Here is a 16416-nt window from a genome sequence, read left to right on the forward strand (position 1 = left end):
GTGTACATTTTCTTTTGTTTATTTTATTTTTAATTAAACTGAGTTTTCAGAAAAATCGCTTGAGACGTCTAAATAAGTTTCATCTCATGATTCTTTCCGGGGCTGGGAAATACAATTTGTTTCGTCTCCTCCCCTCTATAATAGTATCCAGGTGATATTTCCAGATGAAATGACAAGCAATGTCTCTGTCGAGGGGGGTAAGAGCAACCGGGGCGTCGACCGTTGCTAAGCGACATCCCGACCAATGAAACGGCGTTTCTAACCTCATGATGGAAAATTCCAGTTCTGGAAACTTCTCTATTAAAGCATTACAGCCTTCATATAGCCTATATATAAGGGAGAAGCGGATAGAAGACAGTATTATCCATTAGCTGACCCGATACCTGCGATAAGAAAACGAGTATTATTTCTCTCCAAATCATTACAAGGTGAGTAATCTATACTCTGGAGTTGGGTGCGTTTCTGCATTGCAGTTTTCCTGTACATCACTCTTTTCTGCAGTGTGATGTCATTATTTTGGATTCGTTTCATTTGTTCTGTTTTGTTATAGACGTTGGCCAAGATGGTTCGAGTTAAGGTACAGAGTCCCAATGTACGCTACACTAGCGACTATATTGAGGCCGATTATGCTTATCATACCTCCGATGTCAAGGTAGACAATGGAGAATATAAAGTAAGTAAACGGACTTTTAACGCGTTTGATTATCCTCTTTTAGATTAAATATATATTCATTTATTTATATTATAGATTTCTCCACGTACTACTGAAGTTACGTTTCGTACCCAGAGAAAAGTGCCTAGATTAGGTCTGATGATGGTGGGATTAGGCGGTAATAACGGCACTACGGTGACAGCCGCAATTTTGGCAAATAAGATGAAACTTTCTTGGCACACTAAAGAAGGAGTAGTGGTAAGTCACACACTTCCTCATTCCGTTCCGTTCGTTTCTAAGACAAGGTTTCTCAACTCTGATCTTTACAGAAAGCCAACTATTTCGGTTCCTTAACCCAGGCATCGACAGTGTGCTTGGGATCGTCGCCAGATGGCGACGTTTACGTTCCTATGAAGGACCTGCTTCCCATGGTCGACCCCAACGACATCGTCGTCGACGGGTGGGATATTTCGTCCATGAACTTGGCCGACGCCACGGAGCGCGCCAGAGTTCTGGACTACAACCTTCAGGTTCAGCTGAAAGAGCACTTGAAGAAAATGGTCCCACGCCCGGCCATCTACCATAAAGACTTCATCGCCGCCAATCAGGAGAGCAGGGCCGACAACGTGTTGACAGGCAGCAAGTGGGAACAAGTGTGTGCCGTCAGGCGCGACATTCGAGACTTCAAAGAGAAGCGTGGTCTGGACAAGGTGATAGTGTTGTGGACGGCCAACACTGAGCGATTCTGTGACGTCCGCCCGGGTCTGAACGACACCGCCGACAATTTGCTGGCCTCTATCAAGAACGAGGCATCGGAAATATCGCCCTCCACCCTCTATGCCGTGGCCAGCATATTAGAAGGGGTAAGTGTTCCGTCGATTACTCATTTCCGTTTCCGTAGCTTCCGACGAATAACCGACGATTTTGCGTATTTGTAGTGTGCCTACATCAATGGATCTCCTCAGAACACTTTTGTTCCCGGGTGCGTGGAGTTGGCCGAGAAGCATTCGGTGTTTATCGGCGGCAACGACTTCAAATCTGGCCAGACCAAGTTCAAATCCGTCATCGTCGACTTCTTGGTCAGCGCGGGCATCAAGCCCGTCTCCATCGTCAGTTACAATCATCTGGGCAATAACGACGGCAAGAATCTGTCAGCCCCCCAACAGTTCCGTTCTAAGGAAGTGTCCAAGAGCAACGTGGTCGACGACATGATCGAGTCCAACAGGATCCTTTACGAACCCGGAGAGAAACCCGACCACTGTGTAAGTCTTCTGTTTCGTGTCTATATAAATTTCGACTCGTCGCCAAAGTTAGATAAACAGTTTTAAAATACTTTAAAATATTTACAGGTGGTGATCAAATACGTGCCGTACGTGGGCGATAGCAAGAGGGCCCTGGACGAGTACACGTCAGAAATCATGATGGGAGGTCACAACACCATCGTGGTGCACAACACTTGCGAAGATTCGTTGCTGGCTAGTCCAATCATCCTAGATCTGGTCATCCTGACCGAAATATGCCAAAGAATAAGCTTCAGGGTAGGAGACGATCAGAAATTTGAGAGTTTCAATAGTGTATTGTCTATCCTTAGTTACCTATGCAAGGCTCCTATGGTTCCTAAAGGCGCACCGATCGTCAATGCCCTATTTAAGCAGCGGGCCTGCATAGAGAATATTTTCAGAGCCTGCATCGGACTTCCTCCTCTGAATCACATGGAGCTGGAGCATAAAGTTTGCCATCCCGAAAAATGGCAGGCAAAGAACGTGGACCCCATAAAGAAAGACGAAAACATTCCACTATATACAAAATTGCAGGATGTCGAATGCATTAACGAACTGCTTAGAACAGATAGAATTAACGGAGTTCTTAATGGTTACCATTAATGATATCGTTTTAGATATAACTGTACATAGATCACTTCATTTATGTATTTAGATTTATTATTGTTATTATTAATATTATTATTATTAAACATGTTGCATGTTTTATCTCGTATTATAATCGTGTAATTTTATAAAATAGAAAATAAAAGTTTATTTTTTAAAATATTATATTTGTCTCCTGTAGTGATTAAAAAATGGACTAATACGAATTAATCCTAAATCTCTATCAATTAATACAAAATTCTACCCTCAAACTACTATTCTTAATATTAACTTACTACGAATGCATTTATATAGATTCATTCTGTTTTAATAGGAAAAAAGTGTGTATATCTAGGCAGGCTTTAACGGCTTTTCTATGACGGCTTAAATCTCGTGGATTTCTGTGCGACGTGTATAGGTCTACACCTACAGTATAATACATGGTAACAATGTAAATATTATTCCGGAAATGCAGCCTACTTGTAATCAGATACAGCACAACATTAATGTGCGTGGAAACACAAATTTATAACAGTTTACAGCTCTCAAGAATTTAGATTTTGCTGATTTATTTTTCTTCTCATCTGTAGACATTGACAAACAAATTTGATACACGCTACTGATAATATCCGGCTTGTGTTTAATGCAATTAGGATATATTTTTCGGGTGAGTAACGATACAATTTTGTTTCGATTCGTTTGTACTGGATTGCGTTTTGTTCTCGTTATAGTCGATAGGAGTAAGTATAAAATTGCCCTAGAGAACGACTAAGATGGACACATAGCCTTTATTAGTTACTGAGGATATGTATTTTGGATATGTCTCCTCTAAATTCTACACTAATCTGGATACACTATGAATTTTTACTAAAATATTGTTTAAAAATTTCTAAAGTTACAATGAACATAAAATTATCCTGATAACAGAAATTACATGTATACTATAGAAAACTGAACCCAAAAAAATAAAAAATAAAAAAATAGGAAAAAATTTCCTGAGTGCGTATATTATACGTATGTACCGGTACACTGCTGCCCATTAAAATTGCTACACCACGCATTGCATGAAAAGTATAACATGCTGAATGGTCTGAACCTCATGATTACCTGTCAATTTAATCGTGTCTTCCTCCTATTAATTTAACTGTGTACAATAAACATGATTCTGCTATTTGCTTTCCTTCCTAGTTATGTTGCCGTGTATTTCGTTTAACTTAACTTAATATGTGAGAATGGGGTAAAGATTAGGAAACGAAATTTGGCCCCATAACTTGTATATAAAGGACATTGATGCTATTAAACTTTGGAGTAGGAAACTGAAGGGCGTGGGATGTCACGTGTCGTATCTCGTGTGGTGTCGGATATAATAAAAATTTTACTCATTGGCATCTGCGTTATTTTTAAAGCTTTTTATTAACTTACTCCGTCTGTCAGTCTGACCATCTGTCCAGGTAAGAAGCTGCAATTCATCAAGTTCCTAACATATATATATATAACTCTCAAAATTAAGCCATTTTGCCTTTTTATAGTAATTAATAAATATAAACGTTATTGTTAATAAATCTCGTAACAGATGGCGACAATTTTAAGTTTGAGCTGGTGTCGTAGCGTCTTTTTAAACGATGATATTTATCATAATTTAACCAACCCACTCATTTTTAAGCTCTTACTACTACTACTAAAATTTTATATCCTAGTTAAAATTCAAAAATTATTGGACTTCATAATGGTCCCTCCATTTCCCGTTCGAATGCCGAGAAAGTCGGGCAACAGCTCATGTGGGCTTTTATTTTTATAACATTAATACTGAAGCTTGATATTTAATGCTCTCTTCTATTCACGGGCATTTAGTATTTCATATTCAGTGTATTTTAACAGATAATAACGTATTTAATTGCTCGTATATTGTTACTAACTTAACTGGAAGTACAGTACTGTACAATGGAAGTACAAATACTCTTAACTGTGTTTAATGACTAGAAATGATACAAAATATTTAATGCTTTGTAATTATTGACCAGTGATTATTATTTAAACAAACAATTATGTTATTATAGTTTGGCATACTGTACCTTTTAATAGCAATTTTAACTTAGTATTTTAATAAACTTACCTATTTATGAATATTCTGCGTTTAATATTTGCCACCGTTGAAACACTTGGATAATTATTCCTCCAATGCTCTAAAGAACCGCACCTCTTGTATAATCACACAAACTTCTCGACACCTTTACTCTGTAAAGTCATTTATTAATACATATTATACATTAATTGATATTTTACATTAAATAATGTGTATTGCACTTTTAAGTTTATCGAAATAGGTATTGTTTAGGGTCAAAGAATGAATTACTTCACTTTCTGTTATTTCTTATGAGAAAAATTGCTTCGGACTTCGAACGACTTCCTGGAACGAATTAAGTTCGAAGTACGAGACACTCACTATATTTGATTTCCTTAACTATAAAAGTGTTTTGATAAATTAATATTCAGGAAGAGAAAAATAGTCGAAAAATAAAAGCTTCTTATAATGACTAAAGTTGAAACTTACATAAATACAGTTGTCCCTCTATAGTCCGACGTTTTTTAATCCGACATGCTCAGTAGTCCGACGCACCTCCCGTGAAGGTACCCGTCCTTGTTACGTGTCTGCTTGCACAGAAGCATGTCGCGATGTGAATCTCCCCAGCCAATTTTTACACGATGACACACATTTCGTGTGTTTTATGTGAGCAGTTCTGTTCGAACAGTTGGAGTAGAGAATATTGTAAGTTACTGCTAGCAAAACAATGCGAAATATGTAATTATTTTCGGTAATCCGGACACTTTTGGTAATCTGACACACCTTTGGTCCCATACCTGTCGGATTATCAAGGGACAACTGTAATTGGAATGAATTGTAGGATGAGGCAACGCAACACACGAGTGATCTGCCATGAGGTATCTTTGCGAAGATTTCCATGGAAACTGGCCTCTATTCAGCATTAAGCAAATGAAGGATCATTTGCATAATGCTGTGACCAAGTGTTTAGTAGTTTTATCCATTCTGCCAGCGTGGGCTTACATAAACAATCCCTTCTATCCTCCATGCATATCAATTTGAATATACTATCACTGATATTAGTGCATTATAAATTACTTGCTTACTGTTCTATATTTAAAATACAGTAATTGTGATTATGCTCACTTGGAATAATAAATGTATTGTTCCATTCTAACCTTATTTGAAAGAGATGAATGAATGAAATTTTAAATTATAATTAACTATTGGTCTTGGAAGATTGAAACTAGAGAAAATCAGTAAGCATGCAGAGTTATTAGTGTTTTGTATCTTAAATTGATACAAAACACTAATAATTTAATGTTAAACAGTACTGTAGTACTGTATAATTTTTCAATTTGATATTTGAAAAATGTGTGCAGATTTATTTTTTACAAAGTACATTATAGGCAATGCTCAAAGGTAAAAATTTGCTCCACGACAAGAAAAAATGCTGATAAAACTAAAACATAAGAAAAAAGCAAACTATTAAAATTAACAATGAGCTAAAATACACAGTGCTTTTTCACATATATTTATATGTACAAAGATGAAGGAAAAGTAGGACTTCAACATTTAAAATTAGAACTGTTTTTATTACTTAAATTTGGAAATTTACAAATGAATTGATAGAATTATTTCATTTAGTACAAAAATTACTTAGATTAACATAATTGAACTTCCATTTTACAAGACAATGTGTCTTAGAAATTGATGATTAAATTTCAAACAGAAATGTATATACTATGCAATGGAGCGTGGCAAGTTTTAGTTTTGAAAAAATTTTCATCTATGTCAGTAATTCTTTACCTGTGGTCTGCATACTTCTGGGGTCTGAAAGTTAATAAGGATCTGCAAATGATTTTCCAAGCTAAAATTTGAATTGTTATTTAATTATATTACGAAAATATAAAAATACCATGCAATCCCAATTAATTTTCCATCATCAACTGTTAGCATTTCTTGTTCACATAGGAATTTGATTAAATTTTCTGTGCTTGTCATTTAAGTACAAAGTTAATGGTTAAAAATCTGGCAAAATGCATATTATATGAAAAGGGTTCTCAAATTCAAAGTGTAAGAATTGATGATCTATTTAATTAATTAAAACAGACAGCTTTGGCTGTTTATTTTAATTAATTATGCTGGAAATTCAATCTACGCTGGAAATTGTTAGGATAAAAAAAACATGGAAAATAACCAGATTCTATCTGTTAAACAATATCTTCAATTCAGAACAGATCTAAATTCCTAACAGAAAAATGCAGATTGTTGTGTGAATAATGCAAATTTAGAAACAAATGTATGGAAATGATTTTAAAACATTAAAACAAATACATACAGTTAAAAAACTCTGATACACACATAGATGCAAAGAATAGTAAAATTTTAACATCCATTTATTTAGAATGTCATCTAATTATTAAATGTCTATTGGCTCTAATCTGTTTGAAGTTTTTTGTTGTGGGAACATAAATGTTTATTGAAGACAATGTTGCTAATTTATCAGCCTTAAAAGACCATATTGCTGTATCTAAGAAGCATCACAAAGGAACAATTACAGTTGACCACTTAAAGACACTGATCACCTTCAGAATGGCAACCATAGTGAGTAACATTTCCTGCATTGCTAAGGTATAGCTTAAGTACATCTACAAATAAAATGTTTGCTGCTTGCAATGCCAAAAGTGCCATGGTAGTGAGTATTGCTACTAACTCTTTTATGGAAATGTTCCCTGAATGTCCTGAAATGTCAGTATTCCAGATTTTATTGCATTTAGGGTTGCTAAATCTCTAAATAGCAATGAATAAGAGGTACTTTAATTCACCTGGCATGTGTATATTTAAAGAATATGAGTATAGTTAGCAATAACACTTGCATGGATAATTTTTAAGCACAGTAAGTGGAATATTAATATCAAAGTGCTTTAGACAAAAGAATTTACAAATATAGAGTATAAACAGATGGCCACTGTGCAATGTGCATGTACTGTACACAATAATAATAAGCTTTGTACTGTTTTAATTACTGGATGCTTGGAAAGAAATTACAAAATAAATATGAAAAAATGGTGGCTAAATTGTTTTAGATATGACACTCTATTGTTTCTATAAGCCTATTCAACTGAAAAAAATTAGTAGGCCTATTTTCAAAGAAATATAAAATATACACCACTTAAAAATATATATATATATATATATATTTGTCATTTCTTTTTCATGTTNATATATTTGTCATTTAGTATTTTTATAAGATAAAATTTAGTACCACACAGTAGTGAATTCTGGGTGTGGCAACCGATGCTATTGTTCCTGAGCTTTTATTGCTAATGTGAGCTTTACATAATTCTAAAAGAAATAATGTCTAGTATTTTTATCATAACAAAACAAAAATTAACAGAATTGAAAAGTAGTTTTCTTTAAGTAATTATTAAAGCACTAAATCTTAATAAAAAAAAAAATACAAAAATTCCCAAGATTGGTTCTTGGATCTGGGCCTGATCACACAATGCCAGGAGCTAGGAGTTTGATATTCAAGTGAAAGTGTATACTCTAATAGTAGTACTCTATCTTTATTGTCTCTTGGAAATTTTGCTAAGCTCTTTGGTCTTCCTCATTTGGAAAGTTAACTTTTACTGAACAGTTAAGATTTGATTGCAAACTTAGAAATGGTAACTACAACTAGACAATACTTGAACAGATAAAGTTTAATTTAAAGTTAATAAAAATTGCTTTATTTTTTCAGGAAAATTCTTTCATTTAAAATAAAAAGACAATTCTAGAGTACTAAAAACAAAAATGTAAAAAAAACAAAAAATTAATAAACTAGGAAAAAGTATTGCATGCTATTAAAATAAATTTAATTTTAAAATAGTTAACATACATCTATAGTTAACATAATAGTATTTATACATATATATTATTTGAATGTGCATATAAATAACAATATATTTTTCACCTTGGTTAATTAACACTGTTTGTTAATTTCTCAATGAATTAATATCTTTCCACAGGTAAATTTCACTCTCAACTATAAGAATATACAATCATTTACTTTTATATTCCATGTTGCTTGATATGATTAATGAAATATACTGCTAAAGGATAACAGAGATAAGAAGTTCTATCTCTCTGGTTTTTTTTATAATGGGATTCATTAGTACATGTGAAATATATAAAAGTAGGCTTTTTGTGTGGGCACTAATTCTTGTGGAAAGTATATTTTTGAAATAATAATAGTAAATGTTTTTAACACAGCAAAAATTTATTTCATAAATATATATCTATCCTTAATTAATTGAAAATACTTTGAAAAATTCATACTTCTTTGAAATAAATTTTAAGTGTAATTTAGAAAAGTAGAAATTTTATATAATTTTCTCCTTGCTTTATAAATACAATTTGTGCTGTCAGTTTTTTAAATATTGCATTGACTTTTGTTTTTAATTTTTCAAGTTCTTAATATATTAATTATATAAGTAAATATTAAATAACTGTACTACAAATTATTTAAAATGCAATTTCATATTGCATATACTGACATTTCTAGTTGAAATGCATAAAAAAATTTGACAAAAATTGATACTGATAGATCTACAAGATACATATTATATATATATAAATCACAATGCTGGGCTGCAGTTTCAAATCATATTTTTAATTTATTTAACTTAAAATATATGCTCTCCACCTCAAATTAGCAGTGGCTTGCCCCTGTACATCATAATTTTCCTTTAGCAATTGAAGTGTGTGGGTCATCTATCTAATTCCTTTCATAGAAAAATTTTTGAATTAAAATAACGTGGTTTCGGTTTGCATCAGAAGTTTGCATATAGTTAGTCAGGACGTCCTGTCCCTAAGGCTTCTATACCTCCTCTTGTCTTTCATCTATCTAACTCCTCAAGATTAAGGAAAGCTAGAGAGAGGGACAGTGGAAATTTATAAGTCTACAATTTTTTCAAATTGCAACTCAATAATTATTATAATACTAAACACAATGATGATTTTTCAGTAAAAATGTATCATTGATATATTAAATATTTTATCTTGTAGTTAGCCAGCAAAAAGCTGTGTGTTTATTTCTATTATTTAGCATAAAAATATGAATTCTATCATATATAATATGTAACAAGTTAATAATTTTTTAAATTTTTTCTAGTCAGCTTCACTAACTCATTACCATTAGTTCATTCTTAATTACTATAAACACTTCCTATGAAACTAGCAATGCATCATATAATAATAAATATGGATTGAGTCAGGCAATGTTCATAAAATTGCTATAGCATTTACAAGCATAAATTCAATATTAAATGTGACAATTTTTTAATTCTTTATTGTTTGCTTTCAGCATGAAAATTATAAATTATTTATTGTTATAAAGCCTGTATTCTAAACTAATTTGCAACTTCATTTACTTCATTTTTGATGCATAAAATGAAATGTAATCCATAATGACAGTAGAATAAGTGCTGTCATTATGGATTCCCTACCAATAAAGTATGTTGGAAATTATGACTTGCAAATATTGTGCTGAGAACATGAACTAAATTAATTAATTTGAGTTAATTTGTTGCGAATAGTTTTGAATTTCGAAATATTTTGGACCTCCCAACTAGAAAGTCCGGTCGTTTTCAATTACATTATAACAATAAAAGCTTAAAAGGAGTCTTTTTAGTTGAATTATGATAAAAATTCCGTTTAAAAAATATTTAAAAAAATAATAATAAATAAATAGGAACGAGCTCAAAGTTAAAATTATGTATGGCGCCATCTGTTACCAGATGTTATTAATTAAATATAATACTGTATATTATTAATTATTACGAAAGGCTTAATTTGAGGATAGAGGATAGACATTTACACTCTTTTATAAAACTCACCTTACCCTCAAAATTAAGCTTTTTGCCATTTTATAGTAATTAAAAATATAAAAATGTTTTTATAACAAAATCTGATAACAGATGGCGCCACATATTTTCATTTTTGTTTAATTAATAATAAGGTTTTTTTTTCCTAATAAGAACTCATAACAGCCGGGAAAGTTACGCAACTCTCGTTGCTAGAGTTTTTAGATAGGAAAATTCAATGTCAATATCTAAAGCGGTTTCTCTCTTTTTATTGGCCAAATTTTGTGTATTCTCTATGTGGCTAACAATTGCTGCACAAGTTGGAGGATGGAAAATAAGTTTTTATATAGATTCTATTTCGTTTAATATCTCAGGATGGAAGCAAGATTAAGAAAGAAAAATCTGGCATGATAACTTGTTTATAACGGGTATCGATGGTATTAAATTTTTCCAGAGGGTGGGGAGATAGAGCGAGATCACGAGTCGTAACTCCAATGGAGTCGGACTTAATTAAAAGTTTACTCGTTATTGGCATTTACAATTTACAAATGTTTACGTAAATTTAATAGAAAGTCCTCCCACGGAGGCACTTCTAGACAGATAGTTTTTTAAAACTTTTTTTGTCCTGTGGACACTAACAAGGGAAATCTTTAAATTCATATACGAAGTAAATGACGTTTCAATGGTTATTGAATGTAGACTATTTGTTTCTGAGAAAAACAAATTTTACTTTTGTGTTCGGCCTCTACAAGTGCTTCAAAATTCGCGGCATATCTACTTGGCGAAGTGCACGTATTTTTTTACTGTTTGTTTCTGTTAGCTAGTTCGAACCTACATTACAGATGAACCTATGATTTTTTCTTTTTTATATTCATTTACTTGTTTTTGTGTATATTGGTATGTTTATAACTAATTATAGAGATTTTTTATAGGTTGGGTGGGTATGAGATAATCCTTACTATGCCTTAGGTTAAGAGGGTGTGGGGGTGTTTACAAAAACGTACTATTAGGATCTTAGTCCTCGGGTAAGAGAATGGCTCATTTTTGTTTCCGAAGAGTTGCATAGAAAAACGTACTGTTTACATCCCTGCTTTGTGTTACACGTGTAATTAATAAAATAATGTAACGTTCGATGCCCCAACTGTGTATTATTTCTTAGTACAATTAAGGGCCATACTTTACGTAATTTTGAGAATGGGTTTGTGTGAAGCGTTACGAAGGGTGAAACGGTAGTTGAAAACTAAAAAAGTTATGTAATTCATGGAATTTTCCATATAATGATTCCTAAAGATCCTTACAATTATTTAATTGTATATTTTTTAATATTGTACAGTACCTATACTGTATATAATAGCAGCCCCTGCTAATAGCCTAATAAAAAAAATCTTGCAACATTTGGTGGTGCCATCTGTTAAAAATATATTTTATTTTAAAAACTTTTTATAACTATTATATAATGGAAGAAAACTTAAATTTTGAAGGGAAACATGCGTTTTTATTAAAAACAACAATTGTAAATGCTAATAACGAGTAAAATCGTCATTAAGTACGGCTGTACTCGTGATATGACACACGATCCACTATATCTCTCCACCCCGTTGTCCTTTAACCACCAAAATTTAACAGCGTCAATTTCTCTAATAAACCCTGCAAAATTTCAGAAATTTTCGATAAAAAGCACAGGAGTAATTAAGCTTGAAAGAGGGTGAAGAAAAGCACGATTTTCTTCAGAAGAAAAACCCGAACTTTTTTGCATTTCTCCACGTTTCAAGATCCCCCAGTCCGAAACTGTGAAAATCTTGGTGTCATCTTTTGACCGATCGCCAAACTTTCTCCATTATGTATAACAGCCGGGAAAATAAAAACGGTGACATAATTTGATTATAATGATTGCATTATTAATTATATTATCTACTGATATAGAAATTAAATTTCAAGAAAAACAATGAAAATATGTATAACAACAACTACTACAAAACTAATGCATAAGTTACACGGAACAATACAGATGTTTCATATATTAAAATATCTTAGTTATAGCTAGTTGTAAAAGTGAAGGCCTATACACTAAGTTTCTTCAATTAATCATTTAAAGGAAACGTTTTCTGCTCTAAATACGCTTTATGAAAAACATTAATTAAAATCGATACGACACTGTCTATAGATCGATTCAAGTACTGTACATCTATTATCGATCTATAGGTGACCTTGAACGACCACGAACTACATATTAATCCAAAAAGTTTAATCGCCATATTTTACTTGGAATTGTTTTTCAAATTCGCACTTTGAATAAAGTTGTAATCTTCTTAAACTTATATCAATTCGTTTTTTGCAATTTCGTATTAAGACTATCTACGCGAACATTTAACATACAAATACGCATATCATTACATTACTTTAAAAGTAAAAGTGACACAATACAGTTTTTTTTAATGCTATTTTTCCACTTTTTATAGCATTCTAGAACACGACTACACAAATACAGAGAGAATATTTATATATAAAATGCTATAGAAAGAGAAAAAATAGCATAAAGAAACTGTATGGTGCAACTTTTACTTTTAAAGTAATGTAATTTACACATATTTGTATGTTAACAAGTAAGTTCGAAACGTAACTGCAGTATTCGATTTCATTTCCTTTAATAATTGACAGATGATATTTTGTCACAGAAGAAAATCGAAACATGGTAAAGAGAGAAGAGACAGGGGGACGTCGACCGGTTGCCAAGCGACCATTCCACCAATGATACGTGCGCTTAACTTGACTATGGAAAATTCCTATTCTAGAAACTTCACCGTGGAAAACTACCTCCGCGTATATAAGGAACGAGCGGATATAAAAATAATAATATCCGCTTATTTTACCCAAATCATCTACAGTAACACGAAGTATTGTTGTGACTCGTAACTTCTCGCAAATTCGATCCTCTTTTCCAGTACACCATACCGTTTTACAGAAGCATTATCACAGATTACAATTTGCATATTATATTTACTTTTTATAGACAATTTTCCAGATGTCATTCTTTAAAGTAGAGAGTTCCAATGCCCGTTATGCGGAAGACTACATTGAAGCCGATTATGATTACCAAACAACAGAAGTTAAGATGGATAATGGAGAATATAAAGTAAGAAGCTTTGTTTTCTTTATTAATTTGATGACACTTCTAGAATCAAACACTATTTTGTTTTTTAAAGATTTTTCCACACATTACCCAAATTACGTTTCGTACCCAGAGAAAAGTGCCTAGATTAGGTCTGATGATGGTGGGATTAGGCGGTAATAACGGCACTACGGTGGCAGCCGCAATTTTGGCGAATAAGATGAAACTCTCTTGGCACACTAAAGTAGGAGTAGTGGTAAGTCACACACTTCCTCATTCCGTTCCGTTCGTTTCTAAGATAAGGTTTCTCAACTCTGATCTTTACAGAAAGCCAACTATTTCGGTTCCTTAACCCAGGCATCGACAGTGTGCTTGGGATCGTCGCCAGACGGCGATGTTTACGTTCCTATGAAGGACCTGCTTCCCATGGTCGACCCCAACGACATCGTCGTCGACGGATGGGACATTTCGTCCATGAATTTGGCCGACGCCACGGAGCGCGCCAGAGTTCTGGACTACAACCTTCAGGTTCAGCTGAAAGAGCACTTGAAGAAGATGGTCCCACGCCCGGCCATCTATCATAAAGACTTCATCGCCGCCAATCAGGAGAGCAGGGCCGACAACGTGCTGACAGGCAGCAAGTGGGAACAGGTGTGTGCCGTCAGGCGCGACATTCGAGACTTCAAAGAGAAGTGTGGTCTGGACAAGGTGATAGTGTTGTGGACGGCCAACACTGAGCGATTCTGTGACGTCCGCCCGGGTCTGAACGACACCGCCGACAATTTGCTGGCCTCTATCAAGAACGAGGCATCGGAAATATCGCCCTCCACCCTCTATGCCGTGGCCAGCATATTAGAAGGGGTAAGTGTTCCGTCGATTACTCATTTCCGTTTCCGTAGCTTCCGACGAATAACCGACGATTTTGCGTATTTGTAGTGTGCCTACATCAATGGATCTCCTCAGAACACTTTTGTTCCCGGGTGCGTGGAGTTGGCCGAGAAGCATTCGGTGTTTATCGGCGGCAACGACTTCAAATCTGGCCAGACCAAGTTCAAATCCGTCATCGTCGACTTCTTGGTCAGCGCGGGCATCAAGCCCGTCTCCATCGTCAGTTACAATCATCTGGGCAATAACGACGGCAAGAATCTGTCAGCCCCCCAACAGTTCCGTTCTAAGGAAGTGTCCAAGAGCAACGTGGTCGACGACATGATCGAGTCCAACAGGATCCTTTACGAACCCGGAGAGAAACCCGACCACTGTGTAAGTCTTCTGTTTCGTATCTATATAAATTTCGACTCGTCGCCAAAGTTAGATAAGCAGAGTTTTAAAATACTTTAAAATATTTACAGGTGGTGATCAAATACGTGCCGTATGTGGGCGATAGCAAGAGGGCCCTGGACGAGTACACGTCAGAAATCATGATGGGAGGTCACAACACCATCGTGGTGCACAACACTTGCGAAGATTCGTTGCTGGCTAGTCCAATCATCCTAGATCTGGTCATTCTGACCGAAATATGCCAAAGAATAAGCTTCAGGGTAGGAGACGATCAGAAATTCGAGAGTTTCAATAGCGTATTGTCTATCCTTAGTTACCTGTGTAAGGCTCCCATGGTTCCTAAAGGCGCACAGATCGTCAATGCTCTATTTAAGCAGCGGGCCTGCATAGAGAACATTTTCAGAGCCTGCATCGGACTTCCTCCTCTGAATCACATGGAGCTGGAGCATAAAGTTTGCCATCCCGAAAAATGGCAAGCAAATGAAATGAATTCTAATCCTCCGTATCCCAAATTGTCAGAAGTTAATCATCTGAATGAATTGATTCGAACTAGTAAGGTTATTAACGGCTACTCTTAGATTCAGTATTAATTATTTGTATAAAATTCATTTACTATCCATTCACAGAATGTAGATGTTGAAATACACAATTTTATACCGAAAGCGAAATCATATTTTTAGAGAATTTCCTCTGAAAGTTTTCTATTGTTTTAAAATTTATTATATTACATGCAAGTTTGTAAAGTATCTGATAGACGATGCTTTTATATATAAATTATATTCTATTGAATAAAAATGTTCACGTATTTTCTTCTGTTTTAAACGGATTTTCACGTATGCAAAACATAATTTCGGAATTATAATAAACTAATTAATTTAGAAATTGTAGGGTTGTAAATAAATTAGAATTATTTTGAGATATTCACTCATAAAATTATCATCAAAAAAGAATAATTAACATATAAATGCAGGTGGCAGCACATTTATTCATTATTATTTAACAAATAGACTGGCAGATGGCGGTAGTATCAGAAAATTATTTAAAATGCCGCCAATAGATGGCAGTAGTTAAAAACGATTTGAAAACAATTGAAAAAGCATGATTAATAGATAGCACTCGAATAAATCAAATAACTTCTGTTTAAATTCAAGGAAAAAACTATTTTTACACTGAAATACATAAAAATAAGAGAGAAAAATAATTTGATTACAGTTTAGTTCAATACATGCAGACATTTTTCCTTTTTTTTCTTCCTTAATGAGAGTATGAAAGTAAGCGACTCCAGTTGTAAACAAGTGGCGACCTTCTAGGTCAAAATACAAAAATTAGAACAACAATTGCAATAAATTTGTATTCTAGTGTAATACTTTTTAAAAATTCGATACTTTATTGTTGTCTGGCGAACTAAATGCGTGTTTTGCATATTAAAAAAATTAAAATATAAATAATAAGAAGGGGAAAAAAACAGCGCATTTTAACTATATTGCGAATGGTTATTCGCGTAAGTCACTAACTCGTCGACAACGACTCATATACGTCAGATACAATCTGTAAGTTTAATAACGTTATTTGTTGATTTGTTAATTAATTGTTAATCGCTTTAAATTACTTTTTATTGTACT

The 16416-nt window shown here is 33.7% G+C and overlaps 2 protein-coding genes across 7 annotated transcripts; both read left to right on the forward strand.

The window, feature by feature from the left end:
- Window positions 1–89: 89 nt before the first annotated feature.
- LOC111619591 (inositol-3-phosphate synthase 1-A-like) lies at window positions 90–2653 on the forward strand. The gene is made up of 6 exons (XM_023361356.1): window positions 90–428; window positions 551–673; window positions 749–910; window positions 982–1515; window positions 1591–1914; window positions 2002–2653. The coding sequence occupies exons 2-6, from the start codon at window positions 563–565 to the stop codon at window positions 2533–2535; spliced, it is 1665 nt and encodes a 554-aa protein (XP_023217124.1). The 5' UTR covers window positions 90–428; window positions 551–562; the 3' UTR covers window positions 2536–2653.
- A 335-nt stretch (window positions 2654–2988) lies between these two features.
- LOC111619590 (inositol-3-phosphate synthase 1-A-like) lies at window positions 2989–16359 on the forward strand. 6 transcript variants are annotated; one of them, XM_023361350.1, is made up of 6 exons: window positions 2989–3184; window positions 13418–13540; window positions 13611–13772; window positions 13844–14377; window positions 14453–14776; window positions 14866–16359. In XM_023361350.1, exons 1-6 carry the CDS (start codon window positions 3161–3163, stop codon window positions 15370–15372), a joined length of 1674 nt encoding a protein of 557 aa, XP_023217118.1. In that variant the 5' UTR covers window positions 2989–3160; the 3' UTR covers window positions 15373–16359. The 6 variants fall into 6 exon arrangements, with proteins under 6 accessions (XP_023217118.1, XP_023217119.1, XP_023217122.1 ...); XM_023361351.1 differs by having other exon boundaries at window positions 2990–3184; window positions 13430–13540; XM_023361354.1 differs by lacking the exon at window positions 2989–3184 and adding an exon at window positions 3865–3968.
- Window positions 16360–16416: the final 57 nt, after the last annotated feature.

The sequence above is a fragment of the Centruroides sculpturatus genome, unplaced genomic scaffold, assembly GCF_000671375.1.
Source record: "Centruroides sculpturatus isolate CEXI.00-Female unplaced genomic scaffold, Cexi_2.0 scaffold261, whole genome shotgun sequence".
Classification (NCBI taxonomy): Eukaryota; Metazoa; Arthropoda; class Arachnida; order Scorpiones; family Buthidae; genus Centruroides; species Centruroides sculpturatus.

Excerpts from the sequence above, each read along its gene's own strand:
- LOC111619591 (XM_023361356.1), top strand. The coding sequence starts at position 563 with ATGGTTCGAGTTAAGGTACAGAGTCCCAATGTACGCTACACTAGCGAC. Across the intron at positions 674-748 it reads TAGACAATGGAGAATATAAA|ATTTCTCCACGTACTACTGA; the intron begins GTAAGTAAACGG and ends TTTATATTATAG. Across the intron at positions 1,915-2,001 it reads GAGAGAAACCCGACCACTGT|GTGGTGATCAAATACGTGCC; the intron begins GTAAGTCTTCTG and ends AAATATTTACAG.
- LOC111619590 (XM_023361350.1), top strand. The coding sequence starts at position 3,161 with ATGCAATTAGGATATATTTTTCGG. Across the intron at positions 3,185-13,417 it reads AATTAGGATATATTTTTCGG|ACAATTTTCCAGATGTCATT; the intron begins GTGAGTAACGAT and ends TACTTTTTATAG. Across the intron at positions 14,378-14,452 it reads TGGCCAGCATATTAGAAGGG|TGTGCCTACATCAATGGATC; the intron begins GTAAGTGTTCCG and ends GCGTATTTGTAG.